This window comes from Centroberyx gerrardi, chromosome 21, assembly GCF_048128805.1.
Source record: "Centroberyx gerrardi isolate f3 chromosome 21, fCenGer3.hap1.cur.20231027, whole genome shotgun sequence".
Taxonomy (NCBI): domain Eukaryota; kingdom Metazoa; phylum Chordata; class Actinopteri; order Beryciformes; family Berycidae; genus Centroberyx; species Centroberyx gerrardi.
In genome coordinates this window covers 16142962-16164847 of record NC_136017.1, presented here as the reverse complement: position 1 = coordinate 16164847, position 21886 = coordinate 16142962, and the positions used below count along the sequence as shown (strand labels likewise).

General features: G+C 40.4%; 1 protein-coding gene across 1 annotated transcript; it reads right to left on the bottom strand.

The window, feature by feature from the left end:
• Positions 1-147: 147 nt before the first annotated feature.
• arhgap1 (Rho GTPase activating protein 1) lies at positions 148-21839 on the bottom strand. Its single transcript, XM_071902119.2, has 13 exons — positions 21766-21839; positions 11460-11677; positions 10396-10494; positions 8249-8336; positions 7089-7220; positions 6765-6851; positions 5569-5667; positions 4959-5066; positions 3610-3686; positions 3117-3194; positions 2687-2815; positions 2492-2595; positions 148-1429 (listed from the first exon to the last, which is right to left on the bottom strand). The coding sequence occupies exons 2-13, from the start codon at positions 11581-11583 to the stop codon at positions 1262-1264; spliced, it is 1293 nt and encodes a 430-aa protein (XP_071758220.1). The 5' UTR covers positions 11584-11677; positions 21766-21839; the 3' UTR covers positions 148-1261.
• Positions 21840-21886: the final 47 nt, after the last annotated feature.

The following is a 21886-nucleotide window of genomic DNA, read 5'->3' as shown; positions in this document are numbered from 1 at the left end:
GCCTATGTTTGTGTGAAACTAACCGTGCGCTCAGACTGCGAGCCTAATAGAGCTGAGCCACCAGGTGGCTGAAGTTTGTTGGCCGAGCAAAGTTGGCCACAGCTGAACTTTTTGCGGCAATCAGGCAATCAGATTTACGCGCTTCTTTGTTTTCCTAGAGATTTTGTTCAGCCCGGCGAGTACAAAATGGACGAGAAGTTGATTCCAGCAATTCAAAGCTTCTCAGTTCTCTATGACTTTTATTTGAAAGACTAGGAAAAAAAGTCTCAGAAAGGATGGTTGGAGAACGGTTGCATCCATCATCATTTTATTGATTTTTTTTTGTGTTTATTTTTTCATCACATCATTTTGATGTGTTAACATAGCTAGCTAGCAAGTGCTAATTACCTAGCATTAATTGAAATCAGTGTTTTTTTTTCAATCCTCGTCATTAGGACCCAGAGGACTGCTGGTTTTCTATCCTACCAGCTAGTTAATTGCAGTTAATTGCATTCACCTGGTGTCCCAGGTGTGAAATAGCCCCTGATTAGATGGCTAGAATGAGAACCAGCAGGATTCTGGGTCCGCGGACCAGGATTGAAAACCACTGATTTGATTGTCTGCTAGGTCATTAGTGTTTGCTAGCTAGCTATTTTAACTCAAAATGATGCAACGTTGTGAGAGGCAATACCAAAGCAGCAAAAAATGCCTGTTCAAAACTTTATAGCAGCAGACTACTACATAGATGCAATCGGAGTCTCTTGCACCGCCCACAATCAACCAAGTTGCTCGAAGTCTGAACTCACAGTAAGTCAACAACTGAGTAGCTTTTGGATTTTGGGCTGTAGGACATTGGCATGGGGTTATTTGGCTGCAGTTTATATACCATTTCCATCAATCCCCATTCAAAACCTGGCAAGAGGGGGCAATTTGGCACTAACCTGGACTGAAAATGGCTAGCCACAGGGAAGTGAGGTCTGGAAGCTGGCTGCAGTCAAAACCACTTGGAACCACAAACTAATGCTCCAATCAGAATACAAGACTAGGGGAAAAACTGAACGATACTGGACCAGAGGGTCTTCTGAAGTGGTCGATATGGTAATAGGTAGGGCAAGGAGAGGGGGTAGGTATAGTCTAAGCGCTGTTGGTCGACAAGTACCCTGATGAGGCTCCCGAATGGTTAAGAGCCAGGGGTTTAGGTAAAGACTAAATGCTATTGGAAGAGAGGTTCTCCATGGTAGGTGCTGATTGGAAGAGAAAATGCAGGGCGAGGAGGCGGGGCTTAGGTGAAGACCAGATGCTGTTGGTCCAACAAGGTTCTGGTGAAGTTGTTGATTGGCCCGATGGCGCTGAGCGACATGGCGTTGTCCCGCCCCCACAGCAGATTAGGACCAAACACCACGGCCAGATTACTGTTGGTCATCTTGTTCACTTCACTGCAGGAAGACACCTAAAAACACACACAGCTTACTGTTGGTCCACTTATTACACAGACAGACAGATTTTTATTTCATGAAACCCCAGAAAGTGGACAAAAAGAGAAAAGGGATGAATACTTTAACAAACCAGATTTTTAGATTTTTAATGTTGTGTGAAATTTACGCCGAATCAGCAGATTTCTCTGATTCACTGATAAATGCATTTTAAAATAATGTAAAAACATTATTTTAAAATATTAAACAAGATGAATACTAAACAGGATGAGGCCATTAATTAAGTGTATTATGCATTCATTAATACATTCAAATACATAATTGTCTTCATATAACAGATGGGTGGTATTAATATAAACTCTGTATCTTAAAGCATTAAGGAGTTATAGTAGTTTCAAGAAAATCAGTTTTCCCTCATTAATATGCAAATTTACGCAGCAAGGCGCTCCAAAATCTAATCAGATCATTTACTCTATAGGGGGAACCTGAGGTGTAAGGATGAAGTTTCTATCATGTATTGTTCTTGAGTTATTGTGTTGAAAAGAAAGTGTCGACATCATGTCCTGCATACCATGGACCAATAGAATAAAGGCTTTTTAACAGATTTTTGGAGTGCCTTGAGTGGAATTGTATACTGTACTTACACAATGGTCTAGCGAGAGTTTACTCAGTGGTCAAGCGTGTAAAATAGATACTGTACATGGACTCCTGGGACCAATCTGATGATCCAGGGCGACAATGGTACATATGTTAGCTGACCTAAGTCTCAGGATGTGCCTGATGTTCCTGCTACAAGGCTATTTGTCTCGGGGCAGCAGCTATCAGGCAAGTGGAGTCATGTGAAAGCCATATCTTGTCATGTGAAGAACATACTAGCTGTCATGACATAACTGACCACTATATACAGTAGATTGCAAGTCTCCCTCATAAGAGCGAGACTAACAGTAATATCATTAAACAATTATTTTAACATGAAACTGCGCTAGCAAGTGAAGCCTACTGTGTGTTTGTATCTCAGGGAGAGGCTATGTGTGTTCATATTATGCGAGTATATTCCAGTAGTTGTGTGTTAGCTGTACCTGTGCCAGGAATGTGATGAGGTATCTTAGCGAGGCGTAGTTTTCCTCTGGAAGCGACTCTAACAGCGTCTTCATAGCCATCACTTGGCTGTCACTGGACACAGCTAGAGCACAAAAAACACACATTTTGTATAGAAAAACATGGTTCAGGTTGTAGTAACACTACTGCTGCTACTAATAATAATAATAACATACAGCTGAAGTTGACTATGTCGTTGTAGAGCTGGTAGGTCAGCAGAGGCTCAGGTAATTCCCTCAGGAATGTCTTCAGAATCACTGCAGCCAAGTGGATGTCTTCCATCTCACTGAAACTCACTGTCTCGCCTACAACACACACACACACACACACACACACACAAGATTAGAAAAAAAATAATTTGATTTTGCCTATTTTGCCTTATTCCACAGCAACCACCAATCCAAAGAAGAGCTGCAATGTCAAAAACTGCTATATCTTCAAAAGATCAATGATGTTTCTTTTTTCCATCTCTACTGGAGGGAAGGTTTAAGCATACGTTAACTCCTCCACTGAGGTTAAAGTTAGGCTGACTGCCACATTTGAGGTGAAAATCATGACAAGCTCCTTTGCAGCTTGGTTAGAAACTAGCAGGCGTGTTGATCCTACCTGAGTTGTATCTGAGCTGGACCTCTTTCACCAGAGTGACATTGGCAGAACGTCTGAAGATGCCCTCTATCTCCATACCTGACACACACACAAAATTTTGACCATTTAAAAAATAAAATACTGTTTTAATTTACTGTTTTCCCCTGAATTTTATTCTTGGAAAAGCATGAAACTCAAACCCAGGCTACTATTACAACTACTACTTATATTAATAATAATAATCAAATTGTCACATCAGAATCAATTCAGGTTAAAGGCTTCCCATAGACAACCACTGTATTGATCAATCAAACTGCATCATATCCATCATATCAGAGATGGACAACACAGACTGGCTGATATATGATATTTAATAAAATATCTGTCCATATATTGACAAACCAATATATCGGTCTAACCCTTGTGTCTTATAATAATAGAAATAACAGCCAATAACAATTCTACTTTTCTAAAGAGTTTGGTTAATGACGATAATAACAATGCAATTAGTCACCTTGCTCTGACAGGAAGCCAATGGTGTCTCTCATCACCACAGGAACTAGATCACTATCTGGACTCCTCTGTCTCAGCCTGACACACACACACACACACACAGCAAGGGGTTAGAGAAACAAGCTAGTACCTAAGGCTCCATATTGCAGAAATATCTTGTCAAGACCATTAAAGGAACACACCCAGTTCTTAGGAAATTGTCCACTTGGTCAACTTAACCGTTAAGTGATCAGAACATAGACACTGACGCTGCATATCATTTAAGATCACTTAGCATTTAGCGTTACAGCTGCTACAAGTTCTCATTTTCTCACTTCTGAGATAATGCTAGTGGTCGACTATCACTCAACATAGTGTATGCTAAAGTGTTAGCATGGAGCCTACTGTCACTCAACATAGTGTATGCTAAAGTGTTAGCATGGAGCCTACTGTCACTCAACATAGAGCATGCTAAAGTGTTAGCATGGAGCCTACTGTCACTCAACATAGTGTATGCTAAAGTGTTAGCATGGAGCCTACTGTCACTCAACATAGTGTATGCTAAAGTGTTAGCATGGAGCCTACTGTCACTCAACATAGTGTATGCTAAAGTGTTAGCATGAAGCCTACTGTCACTCAACATAGAGCATGCTAAAGTGTTAGCATGGAGCCTACTGTCACTCAACATAGTGTATGCTAAAGTGTTAGCATGAAGCCTACTGTCACTCAACATAGTGTATGCTAAAGTGTTAGCATGGAGCCTACTATCACTCAACACAAAGCATGCTAAAGTGTTAGCATGGAGCCGCTATCACTCAACATAGTGTATGCTAAAGTGTTAGCATGGAGCCGCTATCACTCAACATAGTGTATGCTAAAGTGTTAGCATGGAGCCTACTATCACTCAACATAGAGCATGCTAAAGTGTTAGCATGGAGCCTACTGTCACTCAACATAGAGCATGCTAAAGTGTTAGCATGGAGCCTACTGTCACTCAACATAGTGTATGCTAAAGTGTTAGCATGGAGCCTGCTATCACTCAACACAAAGCATGCTAAAGTGTTAGCATGGAGCCTACTATCACTCAACACAAAGCATGCTAAAGTGTTAGCATGGAGCCTACTATCACTCAACACAAAGCATGCTAAAGTGTTAGCATGGAGCCTACTATCACTCAACACAAAGCATGCTAAAGTGTTAGCATGGAGCCTACTATCACTCAACACAAAGCATGCTAAAGTGTTAGCATGGAGCACCAGAGCCAATGACAACATTTCTATTAGCGCTGGTTTGTGGAATGTGTGGAAGGCAGCTGACAGACAGACAGACCCACAGACAGACAGACAGGTCAGTAGACTGATAGAGACTTACAGTGTGAGTGGAACCCCAAAGACCTGGTTGGGGAGGGGGGGGCTGCGAGGAGGAGACATGGGAGGCTGGGCTGTCGGTTTCAGGGAGGCTCTCAGCTTATTATCATACCTGGACATAGAGATTTGATTAGAGAGATGATGGTAAACAGATGCATGATCCACATTATGAAGTACTGCATTTCTTCCACAATACACAATACTGCCATAAGTTGCCTGTATATCACAAGTTATTAACAAGCTTGTTGTGCACTGACTGAAGAATAGTGAAATTGAGTGGTTGCAGCAGCAAATAGTAATAGGATATAGCAAAGGCAAATATGACCAGATGAGGGGTAAAAAACATGATACAACCAACAATTTCAGCACTGCAACATATTAAAAATATATGAATAGAAAAAAAAATGAAATTTACAGCATACTGTATATGCAGAGTGTGCAAAAGGACAGTGGTTCAACATACTTAGACAAAGAAAATGAATATAAAATCTGGAAAAAAAATATGCACAATATGAAAATATATGGAAATCTATGCCATATGAAACCAAAGGAAAATATAGACTATAATTTGTGTAGAATTTATCAATAGAATAAAATCACGTGTCAGTTCTTACTCTCTGACGCGGGCAGGAATGACCAGCTGCTCACACTTGACCACATCTTCCAACTCGCTGAGATAGCTCACGTAGTTGATCTTCTTGCCAAACTTAAAACTGCACACACACACACACACACACACACACACACGCAAACAATCTCGTTCACAATCTTACAGTGGGGATATTTTTTAATGCAAAATATGACCTATTTTGAAATGAAATACTGACAAACAGTCACACAACACTGTTTTTACTGTTATCAGTGCATTGAATGGCTGAACCTCAATGAGAAGGAAGTTTGTTTTTGTGGTTGACTGACATTCTGTGACCCAGACAGTCTGGCTTTTTTGCACGACACAATGTGAACGCAGCATTTTTTTTCTTTGCCAGGAAGAGTGTATTTGTTGGGTGTTGCTCCTAAGCTATGGTGAAACCATCCTGTTGGTAGCATTCCTCATTGAACACACAGCATACTGCTTGCTGCAAGGCTAAAAGCTACCGTGTGGCTAATGGTACCTATTCATCGATTTCAATAAGGAATGTTAAACTGTGACAATAAAAAACATTTTTACCACAATGTGTTTGGTAAAGAAAAATGGACGACAATTAAAAATGAGATGAAAAAAGTCAATTGCTTGTGCGCCCACTTTTATGTATAGTTAGTAGTAGACCGTATAATTCAGTAATTTTTCCTTTGAAACCACAGAACTACTGAGCTTACAGTCAGCAGTGCTGTTGCTTTCAATGAGGAATGCTGAAAGGCAAACTGCCATTTATTGCTGAGCAGAAGGATTTTTTTTCAACAATGTAAGCATGTGGTATAGAAAAAAATAGACTACAGAGAAAAATGTCTATGCATTTCTTAATGTTGCATCTGTTACCACAACAGGAACTTGAGGGTGATTACAAATTGCATTCTATGTAATTTAGCATCCCAACAATAGGAAGTAACAAAAAAACGTATGATGCTAACAAGACTGTTAATAACTATACTGATGATAACTGAAATCATAACTCTACTACTACTAATAGCAAATAATATAAAGTTATATAGCGCTTTTTACACAAATTGCTTTGTAAAACATAAAACAATAATAAATTAAAGCCTATAAGTAATCAGTCAATTCTGCAATTGTGTGTAGAGAAGCTGCATTAGGGGTAACATGATCCTGCAGCATGGATTTAGTAATAATACTAATAATAATAATAACCTGATGAGTGGTTTGAAGAGGATCAGCAGAGTCTTAATGAACATGGTGGGATGGACGATGTACAGCGCCTTGATGTTCTTCTTGTACCTGAAAACAGACAGAGACATCTAAAAAACACAAAATATAAGACTGCTGACATGTGCAGGACAACCTGACAACACACAAACTGACAAACAGAACACAGAAAAAACGAATCCTCCGCTGCACTCGAGGCAATACAGGTGCGCTTCACCAAACTACTCAATATGCAGTAAGAAAGAAAGGGAATTTCAGGCCAGACTGAGGATTAGATCAGTCGTAAACTGTGCATGTGTGTGAACTTACTTTCTATCAAACTCCCTGTACGCATCTCGTAGCCAGCTGAGAGACGGTTTGTTGTCACTGGTCAGCCCATGATGGAAATAGATCAGTGTGTAGTCACTTTCAACATACTGATCCAATGTTCCTTTAAGATACCTGCAAAACAACAACAACATGCAGAACATAAACATGGAGCGATTCATTGAATTTTACTTTGACATGGGTCTCAAATATAAGGACATTAGGTCAGTGCTGGGTTCTAGTCATGGCTATAATGTACGTGAGAGACAGCTGAAACAGATATTTTGTGCAAGGAGACTTTATCAATGGAAAGAGTACTTGGATGAGCAAATGACAAACTGCAGTACTCAATGCAAAGTACTTCATGGATACAGATGGATGTGTCTATGAACTATTGACCACCATTGTTTTCCCCTCACTATGTGTCAAAAGGGCTTCCATAATACATTAACATACAGGGTTAATAAATGACAGTAAAACAATCTAAGTTTAATAGTCTCTTTCCAGGGTTTTTTCTGGTATAAAAGTAGTCTTTCGAGGCCTCAGCTCTCCCATTGGCTCCTAATTAGACCATCGGTTTTCTATGGAAAACTGGTTGTACCGCACAAGAATAACAAAGTCATGGAATCCTGCAGAAAATCATCTAAAAATGCTTTGCAGTTGCACCTAACCGCCTCCACATGCCTCTAAAGGACCAGCTTCAGTTCCCAGCCAACAATGCACAATCAGGGAAACTTCTACAGCATATAGAGCGCAGTTTTATATGTGACATCACTGAACAAAAAGCAATCGAATTTACACCGGGGGACGACCCACCCAAAACTAAACAGAATCACGCAAACTGCCTACATTCAATGAGGAGACGTCTGCAGCAGTTTCCTGCTCTCCTGGGGGGCATCATGATTAAATTTACTCCTTCACCCTGAGATCTGAGCATAAGTTGTTCTGGATATGAATGTAAAAATATACTTCTTCATACTCCTCCTTAAATCAAACTAAATCATATCCTTGTCATGCGGGGAGACACCGGAAACAGGCCCACTTGTTATTTTGGGATTCTGACCAGCAGTTGAAGCTATGAGCACAGAGAGAACTGAGTGTGGCAGTGGATAAGAGGCTATTGAGTTACATGTGAGCCAGCGCTGGGCCGGACTGGCACTTACATCAACAGTTTATGATGGTCCAGCTCGTGGTGCGGGGGCATCCTGCAGGCGTTGAACACGATCACCTTTCTGCCAAAGTTATCATCACCTAGAGACACCAGACAGACAGGCAGACAGACAGACAGACAGACAGACAGACAGACAGACAGACAGACAGAGAGAGAGAGAGAGAGAGAGAGAGAGAGAGAGAGAGAGAGAGAGAGAGAGAGAGAGACAGGCATTAAACACTACCAACATTAAACTAATTAGTATTGCGACAGCCACACCAATTTCTACAAATGAAGAGTTTTTGTTCCAAAGTGATTGAAGAAACAGATGTGTACTCTTACAAAAATTGCCTAGCATGAATTTAAAGTCCAATATCGGTTACTATTACAGTCATGAGTCATCTTCACACATTCACCTAGAAAACAGTTATGTGATTGAGTTAAGAATCATCTGTATTTTTGAAAACTTGAGTGATGGATTTCGCATTGACAGATTTTTAGAAAATGGATGGATAGTGTTTTGGACTGGAACCCTTTAAATCAGGGGTGGCCAACCCGCGGCTCTTTGCTCGTTCTTATGCGGCTCTTCAATTCACATCAAATTGTCTGTGTGTGTGTGTGTGTGTATGAGTTTTTAACACACTGACTGTTACAGGCCATGCTTATGTATAGCGAACCAATCACCTTGGAAATGAAAAAAAAACAACTTTGCGGTGATTTTGCTGTTGAGCGTTCCAACATTTTCTTTTAAGGCAAGTTCGCTCTAAAAATGGCAGGGAAATGTAAAATTAAGCGCAAATATGAAGACGAACACAGGACGTTTTTAGAAGAGTGGGAGAGTTTATATTTTTTTGTTGAACATAATGGCAAGCCATTCTGCCTGATATGCCAGACGTCATTAGCACATTTCAAGGCTTCAAATCTACAGCGCCATTTCAGCTCACTCCATGCTAACATCGACCAGGAATTCCCGAAAGGTATTGAACTTCACAAGCACAAGTTAAACACCTTGAAAAGTCAGGCAGAAAAACAGACTCAGTTGTTCCGAAAATTTGCCAAGCATTCGGAGACAGTAACGCTTGCATCATATGAAGTGGCGTGGAGTTCTGGAAAACTGTGCCAATGGAAAAATATCCCAATGTCAAACGGGCTGCGCTCAAGCTACTCTCAATGTTTGGGTCAACGTACGTTTGTGAGTCTGTGTTTTCTACCCTGAAACACGTGAAATCAAAGCATCGATCTGTTCTTACTGACACACATGTGAAAGAATTGCTTCGAGTGGCCACAACTGAATACAAGCCAGATTTAAAGAGGATTGTTGAAGGCAAGGAATGCCAGAAGTCCCACTGAGTCAAAAGCAGCATGGTAAGAGAAAAACTTTTGTCACATGAAAATATTCTGTTATTGGAAGGTATTGTAAATTGTTATATTTTCATTGTGTGTGTGTGTGTGTGTGTGTGTGTGTGTGTGTGTTTGTGAGGGTAAGTGTGCTTGTGTGTGTGCGTGGGTGGGTAAGATAAAAGATGTTCTGTCTTTGCAAGGTATTGTAAATTGTTAGATTTTCATTCTGTGTGTGTGTGAGGGAGGGAGTGCGTTTGTGTGCCTGTGTGTATATACATGATGTGGCTCTTTGCAGTACCACAGCAATTTTTTTGGCTCTTAGTCTCTGACTGGTTGGCCACCCCTGCTTTAAATCATCACAATTTTATCTCTGATCAAAGCAGCTTTCAACAAGCAGATCTTCACAACTTTATCTTTAATTAAAGTAAAACCATACACTTTTACTAGAAACAACACTACAAAAGTATTTTTTTTTTAAAGAAATCCTTCAGAGAAGCCACAAATTCAAGTGTTTTGCGTGCGAAAATGACAGGAAAAACTCCCAAAAAGAAATCCTGCAAAATGCTGGAGTGAAAGAAGAACCAACAAAACAAGAAAATAAAAATCAAATACCATGGCAGCCATTGTTCCTCCTAACTCATAAGGTCTCAAAACAGATTTTTTTTTAGCATTTTGGGGAAACTGTATTAGCTGATTTGGGGTTTTTACCTTGAAAATCTATTGATAAACACACACAGGGGATAAAATCAAAGAGATAGGGGCAGTCCCAGGAGAGAAACACGAGACAATCATCACAAGGCTTTCTATTGGTGGACTGACCTGCCACTTCGATGATCTGGTGCCTGGCTATGTCATAGAAGGGATGGTCCCAGGACAGATGGGGGGAGCCAGCAGCTAGACGCTGGGAGATGTCCGTCTCTGGAACACACACACAGACAGATTCAGAAATACATCTACACAGGAATAACACGATATCATAGTGCTGCACTGCTAGGAAATGATGGAATTTCATAAAACGCATATTCACGGCTTCCTTTCAGCAAAGTGGGAGTGATGATGATTTACTTCTATGATTTACTTCTACTTCTCTAGCTGGCTTTCATCCAACTGTCAAGTGAATTTCACGCAAACTTCTGAAGTGACGCGAAAAATAAAATGGTAATTAGGTTTGTTTCCATCAGCTAGGTTGAATTAATTAATAAACCGGCTTCCTGAATGTCAGAAAACACATCCACATGAAAAATGGAGTCTTTCAAGAATTGATCAGTATTGGTCAAGTTGTTCTAGACTGTCAACTATTTCATGCTAACCTTATTATTTATCATAATTATACATCATATTACCTTATCATTATGGATGTTAATTAGCCTAATGTTAGTTGAAACAATGTTATTTAATGTAGAGAGTCACTTCATGATGAATTACAAACTTGATCCATTTTATAAGTGAGTGAGAAAGTTTTAAATTAAAACTGTTGATCTGCTCTTGTCTCATTGGCTTGCTAGAATGTAAACAACAATTTAAAAATGTCATTAAAAAGTGTAAATAAATACATTTTTGTATTACGATATATTGAATTTCAATACATTGTTCCATCCCTATTCTGTATAGGAGCTAGCATTGAAAATGGGTAGGGTGGTATATTTCAATGAAAAATGTATAGTATAGTCATTATTTTGGCCAGTAATAATGATTCTTCGCAGGTAAATCTTAGTTTACCAGCCCTTAGTGTCTATTACAATGTATTGAAATGAATCGAAATAAAGCTATAGTCAATATGTTGAATTTTATGATGCATGTAATCTTTGCCTTAAACATCTTGAATTTTTCTTGGTCCTGTGTGTGTGTGTGTGTGTGTGTGTGTGCATATGAATCCTTCTTACCCGACTTGCTGATGGTAGACAGGTCAGGAGGCCACTGCTGGTCCTCTAGCGGGGACAGTTTGAGGTGATCTAACTGCGGGGTGGGAGGGTCTTCGCCCAAATCTACTAACAGGTCTGAAGACATCACACACGCTGCACAGTGATGCTACAGGAGCGCACACACACACACGCTGCCACACACACAGAGATGAGGTCTCCACAGAGTAGCAGCCAGAGTCCTGTAAGAGACAGAGACGGATCAGGTTACACACAGACACTGATTTCAAAGAGCAAAACCAAGAGACAGAAAGAAAATCAACTACTTGCAACTGATGGAAAAGCTCTTGAGGAAATTAAATATGATTGATAAGCATAAACACAGCTCATTGCTTTTGCTGTTTGTTAGAAATTACATATTGCGGTTTTCAAAAATTGTGCAAAAAACGTCTACGACTTTTCCCAGACCCACTTTCTGTAGAAACCAGTGTTGAAGTGAAGCACTGTGTGTCTGACTCATTCTAGTCAGAAATGAGTATGTGTGACCTGTCAGTGTTTATTCACAGTTCAAAATAGCAAATTAATCCGATGAGCAAACATTCTCAAAAGGCTCGGTTCAGAAAAAAATCACTCTCTCTGAAATTAAAAACAGCAAAGACAGACAATTAAAGAGCGGATGGGCTCTCTATTAAAAAAAACAAAAAGTATCAAATGGCACACAAGCATAAATAACCAGTGTAGGCTTATAATATGATCCGGCAGTTGAAATGGTGCTCAGCCATCACTGACCTGCGTAAAATGTCTACTGGCCTATTATAATTAGCCCCGATTGATCGGCGCATGCCTCGTTTTACATGAACACTGCATGACTAAGAAGATCACCCAGTGTGACTTCTTCCCGCGGCTCCATGAGAAGCTGCATGCAAACTACATGACAGTCAGGGAAGCTCCATGCCCTCCGAGCACAGCAGAGACTCCACACCAACCGCTGAGAAAACGGACTTCTGACACTGAAAATATATTGGTGTCTAATTTCCTGGAATTTGAAAATGGACATTTTCAGTATTTCAGCACAAATGAGAATACTTACTCTTTTATTTCCTTGCATATTTCATATAAAAGATAATAAATGCTCAAATTCAGCTCTGTTATTGCCATTTATTTTTCATTTAGCCTAAGTAGAGGCAGTTTGGCCATGGCACAATTTGCCCTTTTCAACCTTCTTTTTTAATCCAGCATGGTAAAAAATGGAAATCTACAGACTACAAATTCGTTTATGCAGGCTATTTGCACCATTAGTTATAAAAGCATCATTTATATATTTACTTCATGTGGAGAGTGAACAATAAATGTTTGCACAGCTGTTGCCAGCTGTCGCCAAGTGTAAACTGGGGGCTTGTTGACCTTCGGTTAGATCCTCCTAATCCATTGGCCTTTCTAGTGATAACTCACACACACAGTCCCATTTCCCAATCTTAAATATGCTACTAACATTTTTCAAAGATTTCAAACCCATCTACAAGGGATGTAGTCATGCTTTGTTGTCATTGAGCTTTTATTTTTACTTTTATTACATTGTATCGTTACTGTATTAAATCCTGAACGTATTGAATCGTATTGTGAGATAAGCATATCTTCCCATCCCTACCATCTACCTGATTTGATCATTAATGAAGCAGAGCCTCATGGTTTTCAATCTAGATGATTATTTACTGTGTTGTCTGCTTATACCAAGCTGGCTTTCTGCTTTATCTCCTTATTGGGGGTAGGAACTGGGCCCCAATGTGACAATCTTGCCTTTCTGCCATAAACATTATGTAGGAAAGAATTACAATATTCTGCCTCCCTCCCAGGGCTGCAGCATCAAACAGAGCAGAAAAAAAGCACAACAGCTGCAAAACATGACTCATAGAGCCAGAGAGAAACAAGGAGGTTAAATTCCTTCATTTCGCAGATGATTTCATTCCCCTCTTGACTTCTAAAGACGGTTTTCAGGAGAGCCTAAACATCCTGCAAAACTTCAGTCAGACCCAAGCTCTATCATTACCTTTGATAAGAAAGAAAAGAAGACAAAGGTAGTAATACTCCAAACAAGGTCTAAATCTCAGGGACAGGGGACAGAATTCTTCAGCACACTAACAGCTCAACATTTAGTTAAGCATGTGAAAGAGCTGAAAGACGTAACTAGAGTAGATTTTATTGAATAGAAAAACTAGATTCCAAACACCAAAACACACCTGGCTCAGCATTCCCATCTCACTGATGAAAGGATTACATTATATAGCAGTGAAGTCTGAGGATCACTAACAAGATCTTCTAAGTTGGGACAAACATTCAATTGAGACCACGCACACAAACGTCCATACATGCATTCTTGGGGTACTAACAAATATTCCAAATAATGCATATAGGGAAGGAGGTGAACGTAATTGCTGGTAACATGGGAATTATGGTAAATTGGACTACACTGAATAAGCAGTCTTGAAAGAAATAAGAAAAAAAGCTAATTATTAACATATTTGGTCATAAACAGGCAGTACACAAAGCACACTAGCTGACCATAGTTACTGATCCTAATCTGAGGAGATCCTTGCAGTTGGAGTCAGCAGCTGGGTTTGCATCCAAAGCATTTTTATGTGAATTATGATGAATCGAATCAGAAAAGCAGATTTTTTTAACATAGCTGTGTTCCTACCATCTGGGATTTTTAATGCAATTATTTTCAAAGGCATCGCTGTCCCACCAAAAGCTGTTTTTGTTGCGCTGGCACAGCATTTGTTAAAATTTACTCAGGTTTTTTGCTGATGAAGAAGCGACAAACAGCAATGGAAATACATTTGTCAAGTAAATAATGAGGCACTGACATTTGCAGCCAAAGATTATCTGTACAATATCTGTCCACCACAACCTCCCAGAAATGTCATAGTGCTGTCGCTCCCATGTATAATACTGTTGTGGAAGTATGGCCTTCAGTTGATGTATTAGAATATTGCCAATTGCATTTCTTGGTTTGCGTCTTTCTATTTATGCTTGCTAGAAGTGCCAGTATCTCTGCTGATGTGTCTAAGAGGCTGTAGTATTTTCATTAGGTCCTTGTTGAACTGCCATGTCTGAAATGCCTGTGGTAGTAACCGTTATAGTAAGTTCACTGCAGTTACAATGGAAGATTGATTTTTCCATTTCCCATTTCTCTACAGTTCGGACTGCTTGTGGAAGCGTTTGGCTAGCTGGAAGTAGTTCACTTCAAGTTCCCTGATTTCCTGATAAGGTGAGTCGTGTCAACATTACAATTTACAATTTCCCATTTGGCAGACGCTTTTATCCAAAGCGACGTACATATGAGATTTTAATACAACACAAGCAAGGATCTAGTCAGGAGAGAACAACGAGAGTAAGTGCCATAAAGCTAAGTTCTGGTCCGACAGGACATAGGTGCTACGAGGCAGAGCATAGAGTGCATAGAGGCAGATAAAGAATTTTTGGTAACACTTTCTACAAAAAAATGTCAGTGAGTGACCAGCAATTATGAAGTATTATGATACTTGACCTTATAAGTCATTATATTATAATAATTATAAAATGCTTTATAATGTGTTATGATTATTGTTATAAATAATTATGAATATTTATGAGTGTTTATAACTATAATTATAATGTGCTATAAGCAGATTATAACGCATTATAAGTATGTTTATAATGCATTATAGACATGGGCGTCATAGAAAGTGTTACCGAATTTTTTCTTTTCCTTTTTTTTTTTTTTTTTAATATATAGATTACACAGTCCATCAGGTGAGAAGGTGTTCACTAAAGAGCTGGGTCTTTAGCCTTTTCTTAAAGATTGAGAGGGACTCTGCGGATCGAATGGAGTTTGGTAACTCGTTCCACCACCGTGGAACCACAGAAGAGAAGAGTCTGGCCAGAGACTTAGGGCCTTGTTATGGTGGCAGCACCAAACATTAGATTGTTTGATTTAGGTTTTGCATATTGTTTGTTGGATTTCTCTGTTGTTAGTAGGCTTAACCCTTTGTTGATCGTATGTTAGCAGGAACATTACTTGTTAAATTGTAGTAGCGAGCTATTATTGATTTGTTTTTACATTTAAGCTAGCTTTCACTTGTCTTCTGATCATGGAAGTGTTTTTCTTGACGTAGCTAAGTTTTACGTATCGGAAGCCTGTTTATTCACTTCAAGCCAGCTGATGGAAGCATCGCATTTCATTTTTTGAGACATTTTCATAATTTTTTATAAAATGTGCTTGACTGTGTTCACTCTGCTACCTGGTGGAGGTGGAGACAGTGCGACACTTCCTCCTTAACTGCACTAACAATAAAAACATCACAACAATTTTTTGAGTAATTTTCAGAAACTTAGAAAATTAGATTATATCCTGGAGAAAAAGTCATTGTTCCACAGTAGCTACTAAATAATAATACTTAACTTGACCTACCATACATGTTGTAGTTTTTGATACATGCTTCATCTTGTGATTACTGCATTGCTTGGTTTATTCATTGCCTATTGTTCATTTATCTCTATTTCTTAATGTTGTACTATTTATTGGGAAGACTTTGACACCACTTGCTTTGGCAACAGATGCTGAATTATTACATAACGACAAAGCTTGTTCAAATTTGAGAGAGAGAGAGAGAGAGAGAGAGAGAGAGAGAGAGAGAGAGAGAGAGAGAGAGAGAGAGAGAGAGAGAGAGAGAGAGAGAGAGAGAGAGAGAGAGAGAGAGAGAGAGAGAGAGAGAGAGAGAAGCTGACATTAAAAGCACCAGGATGCAACCACAAGGTCATTGCATATTTATGAGGTTAGTGAGCTGAATGGATAAGTGCAGTGAAGAAAGCAATACTCTCTCACCCACACAGAAAAACTAACATACAGGATGTACACATACTACAATTCCATATACAACCCATAAAACCATGTTAAAGCTGCACTAGGCAACTTCGCACCTTTTTCCGCAATTTTTTTTTAAATGAGGATCTCAAGGATTACCACTTTTAATTACCAGTTTCAATTTGTCACTTCCTGTGCACCAAGAATATTTCCCACCAGTGTCCCCACCCAACACCAGAATTTAATTTGGGCAAATGGAGTGAAGCTACAGCATCTAAATTAGGGAGGATGTGCCGCTCTTCTCTATCGCAGCCCTACTTTGTGGTGTGGGCTGTGAAGACGGGTGTATTTTACATAAAAATATTGCCTAGAGCTGCTTCAAGAATAGCGACTGAGAGAGCAAACGTAGAGTGCAGCGAGCTGGCGGCGTAATGTAATTGCTTCAAATTAATGATTCCCTCCCGCGCCTCGCTTCCTCTTCGCTCTCGCCTCTCACACATTAACTTTCTCCCCCCTTCCCTCCTCTCGCACTTCCTCTTTTTCCTTCTACTCCCTCTCTCTCTCTCTCTCGTTTACCCCCACCCCCACTGTGTCTCTGCGCTCTCCCCACTATGTGATGTTATGCTGGGTGACAGCATGTTGCTTTAAATAAATATCGCTACTAACCAACAGACACAGTCGGCCTATTGCTGCCGCCCAACCGAACGCACAGATACTGGAAAACAACTGTTGGCACACAGTCAGCCGTTCAGTCAGCAACCACAACGCTATCAAGAACGTCATTTTTGTGGACACATGGCTCCCACTCATCTCTAATGGGGGATTCCTATTTCATGCTTCTTGTGTTCCTGGTCACATCCCTGTTTTGTTCACACAGCAGGTTAGTCAGTTTAGGTCAATGCGGAGGTAAAGCAAAAGGCTAGCTCTTTAGGCCAGGGACACACTACATGACTTTTAGGCCATGATGTAATGATGACAGATGATCTTGTAGTGTGTGTGAGTGTTCAGGAGTTTGATCTCTTGCCTCCTGATTCAGTCAGGACCATCACCGTTATTTCAAACAAGTTTGATTTTTCAAACTCGAGTCTTGACGTTGTCCTGTAGTGTGAGCTGGTCAACCGCTCAAGTCTGAATGGAGGCAAGGCAACAACCAATGAGAGTTGAGCACCAGGTGGAAGTGCAGAAAGAAAAATGCTCCGGTTGTGTGTTGCAGTAGCGCGAGAGGTTGTGTTATCACGAGATTTGGATGTTGCATGGCGTTAGAACTTGGGTAGTGTGTGTTCCCCAAATCCTACTTGTCGTCAAGTGTGTGATCCTCAAATCACACTGGTCGTCAAGTGTGTGTTCCCCAAATCCAACAATTCGTCAAGTGTGTGTTCCCCAAATCCAACAATTCGTCAAGCGTGTGTTCCCCAAATCCAACAAGTCGTCAAGCGTGTGTTCCCCAAATCCAACAAGTCGTCAAGTGTGTGTTCCCCAAATCCAACAAGTCGTCAAGCGTGTGTTCCCCAAATCCAACAATTCGTCAAGCGTGTGTTCCCCAAATCCAACAAGTCGTCAAGTGTGTGTTCCCCAAATCCAACAATTCGTCAAGCGTGTGTTCCCCAAATCCAACAAGTCGTCAAGTGTGTGTTCCCCAAATCCAACAAGTCGTCAAGTGTGTGTTCCCCAAATCCAACAAGTCGTCAAGCGTGTGTTCCCCAAATCCAACAAGTCGTCAAGTGTGTGTTCCCCAAATCCAACTGGCCGTCAAGTGTGTGTGTGTTCCTCAAATCCAACTGTCTGTCAAATATGCATGTTGCCCAACTGTGACTGCCAGTCTTTAAGTGTGTGATGTCCAATTCTTTCACAGTCTCTTCAGTAGCGCAGTGTGTGCCCAGGCTTAGCCATCTGTGTTCCAACTAGGGACTCGGTATGAAGAGACACTCTTCTACATTAAAAACCACAAGCCTGCGATTCATTAACAATCAATCCATGTAAGCCATTTCTGAAACTTTTAAAATCGGAATTTGTGATGGAAGTCTGAGAATTCTACTGAATGTGACTTCAGTTAACTGGAACCAAGATCAACATTTCTCATACGCAGGACACGGTTTGCTCAACTCTTGACTAGATGCTTGGGGAAGTTGGAGTGGCATGAAAAAAAAGGCAGAGTTTTTAAAGAAGCAGGTAGAGGAGCTACCCCTAGCTTGTTATGTTGTTAGTGTTGTGTATATACAGTATATCTGATATAACGATAATGATCAGTTTATTAGAATGTGATCTCAGCTCTCTAGCTCCCTAGTTGATCAGCTGCCTTCATCTCTTCTATAGAATACAGTAACAAACAATTAGCAAACATAGCTTATAGCTCACTACACACATCACAGTATGGCAGCAGTCCATGTAAACTAATAGATGAAGAACCCAGAAGTATATTCTCCAGCTGTGTGTGATGTAATCTACAAGAAAAGGATTCTGGAAGTTGTGAGAAAAATCATAGCAAAGATGCGAAGGTTTATAGTTACAGTAATACAACTTTTACTTTATTTTAATAAGCAAAGGCTGCTCATTAAAAAAAACCCACTTGATTTGTTGAAAATTAATGTCAACACACCACAATGAAGTTTGCATGCAACCAGGTACAGAGTGAAGGGTCTCAGCTTTCCTGACTTGGCACTTGAAGACAACGGCGCCGCGGTAAAAATAACGGTGCCAATTAGAAAACAAACAGTTGCTCTGCTGCTACAAATTGACTTGCTGGCGATATAAGAGGAGAGGACAATGACGATTTTGTCAGTCAGTCATCCACTTAGCCTGCCAGCCAGTCAGAAGTCTGCTAGCTAACCATACAGTCACTCTGTCAGCCATCTATCCCTGTAGTCAATGTAGCCAGTCAGTCAACTCACCAGCCGGCCAATAAGCCAGTTCCAGTGTTTCCTCCAGGATTACTTTTACAGCAGTGGTGCAGTGCAGCATCCGCCACCCTGCCCGACCCCACCCGGCCACAGCACCTGTCTATAGGTGTGTATGTTTGAGTATTGTTAATAAAACACGCTGTGCTGCTTTTGGAGGCAGTGCAGCCCCGCTACTGTGTCTGCATATGTGTGGGGAAACGGTTTACTGCGGAATCCAGTGGTATAACACCCTGCCCCCTTCCTCCTCTCTATCAGAGCAGAGCAGAGCGGAGCAGCAGACAGAGGAGAAAAGAAGCTTAGTGAATTTTTTTCTCCAGGGGGTTGGGCATCGGTTCCTCAAAAAACTACACTGCAGAAAACCCTGGAAATCATTCTAATCCTGTTACCACAGAGCTAAACAAGCAGGGGTGAAGGCTGGCCATTACACACACTATGATCACTAGCATTTCCATAACATCATACATACTGCTACGCACATTTCACTTCCCACTATTCTCTTTATGGCATTTCTGCTTTAATAGACAGTATGCCACTGGATGCTGTAGGGTTCAAACTGAAGGTCACGAGTCCACATTATGTGCCATAGCCCAGTGAGCTACCTGGACCCACCAGATGTAACACCATGTTTTGTCTATAACTTCACATGTGGCAGCCTTCTAAAAAATAACCCATGTTTGATATATCCATGTGTGAAGTGGCTGTTGTTAAAGGTCAAGCAAGTCTTATGAATCCTTCATAAACAAGGCAACAGTGAACATGTCATCCCAGAAGAATGATGCAATCCCCCTCTGGGCCAGTCAGTGACAAATATGTCACCTTGTTTTGACCTGTAACTGTAGCGCCACCCTTGGGCCAATCAGTGTAATCTTGAAAATGCTTGAACGTAGGGGTGTGACGCATCATTCACCCAAGTTTTATCAAAAATAGATCAGTGCTGTATGAGATACAGTGTGTGACAAACACACAAACAGAAGGGGAACAATCCAAAGATCTTATAATCAACGAGACATATCATAGCATACCATTTTGTTTTGCACTTAGGCCTAAGTAGTTTTGATTCAGTGCAGGAGCATATTGACTATTCATTTATAAAACATGAACTAGTATCATGTACAAAAAGCTGAGCTCTAGTTCAAAATCGGTGCCACCAAGTGAAAATGTTAAAGCCACAATGATAGTTCCGGTTGAAACAGGATGTTAGGGCAGGACGTAATGCAGGGAGGGACTGTTCAAAAGTGGGCAGGTTCAGTCATAATAAACATTAGGACTGTGGTGAACCATGGTGTCTTTGGAAAAGGAAACAGGGTGTTTGGGTGTGAACACCCCAAAATACAGCGGCTCTCCTCTGGAATGATTACACAGAGTGTGTTTTTGTTCTCAACCAGCAAGTTATGATCTTGTCAACAGCTTGTCTGTGGTACGGACTTTTCATACAGTTCAGTGGTTACTATAGTCTACAGAGAAATTTTATGCAAAGCAGTGAGATTGATACCAAGGCACAGAACTACTGTTAGCAGATGCAACAGCATGAGTGGTATTAGCCATTATGAATACCAGTAACATCAGCATACCCTGATTTGATGCCTTTTTCTCTGCATTTAGTGGTAGCCGTCCTAAATTTGACTCTTCAGAAACAAAATAAACTAACTGTATTGCGTGCATATTAAACATAAATGGCGGAGATATACAGATTAGTTGTGCACGTTATAGGTACGCTTATTCCTCTGCTGCATAACCATTATTTCACAAGGGATGAGGGTCTTTTGATAAATTCGGCATACATCTCATTCACTAAGCAGATATTATTTCAATTAAATTTTCACTTTTAAAATTACTTCATACTGTACGCCACCGCCCACCACGGTGTGTTTTGGTGGAAAAAAATGTTGATAGTTACGGGTGAACCAATAAGGCTGAAATTTGATTGCAATAACAACTGCTTGGTGGATGCCGATTTTATCAGTTGAACCTACTGAGTCTAAAAATGCATTAAAACATGTTTTACAACGTATACATGTTTGACGATAAGCAAGGACACAATAATCTCTTTGGATTTTTGAATGGAGTTCGCGTGAGATTCTCTCCATACAAGAGGGAACGTCACGGTTTGGGGCTAACAAGTGGCTAGCTATAGTTACAAACTAACATTACATTAGTTGAGCAACAGCAACAAGTGAGCAGCTTGCCAACTAGTTTACAGTTAGCTATCAGCAGACCAAACTAAGACAAAACAGTTAAGCTAGTTGATAAAATCCAAAGAGGCCACCTGAACTGACAAACTGTTGCAAAGCTATAACGCTACGTTAGCAAGCTGGATCGGCCAACTGGGTATGGTTCACTTGGCGTTATGTCTGGGTGCAATTACCAACACTAGTCTTAAATGTAATTTTAAACGTATTTTTGCTATTCTGCGTTGAAATTCACCCATGAACCATATCGCCGCAGTATAACTAATCAATGTTAGCACCGAAAATTAGCCTCATGACACCGTGCGACAAAAGTGCAATTCTCGCTCGAACGCCGCGCTTCAGAGTTGATTGTGCGTTCCATATTATAGTAGTAAAGTTATAGTATAGATATGGTTATTTACCGTGGTGTAATATCTTTGAAATCAGCCGAGGACGTTTTGGGTGTCTGTTACCGTCGTTGACTTGATCAGTGTTGTTGACAGCAACATGAATCTGCGTCAAACACCACTTCTGGTTACTGCT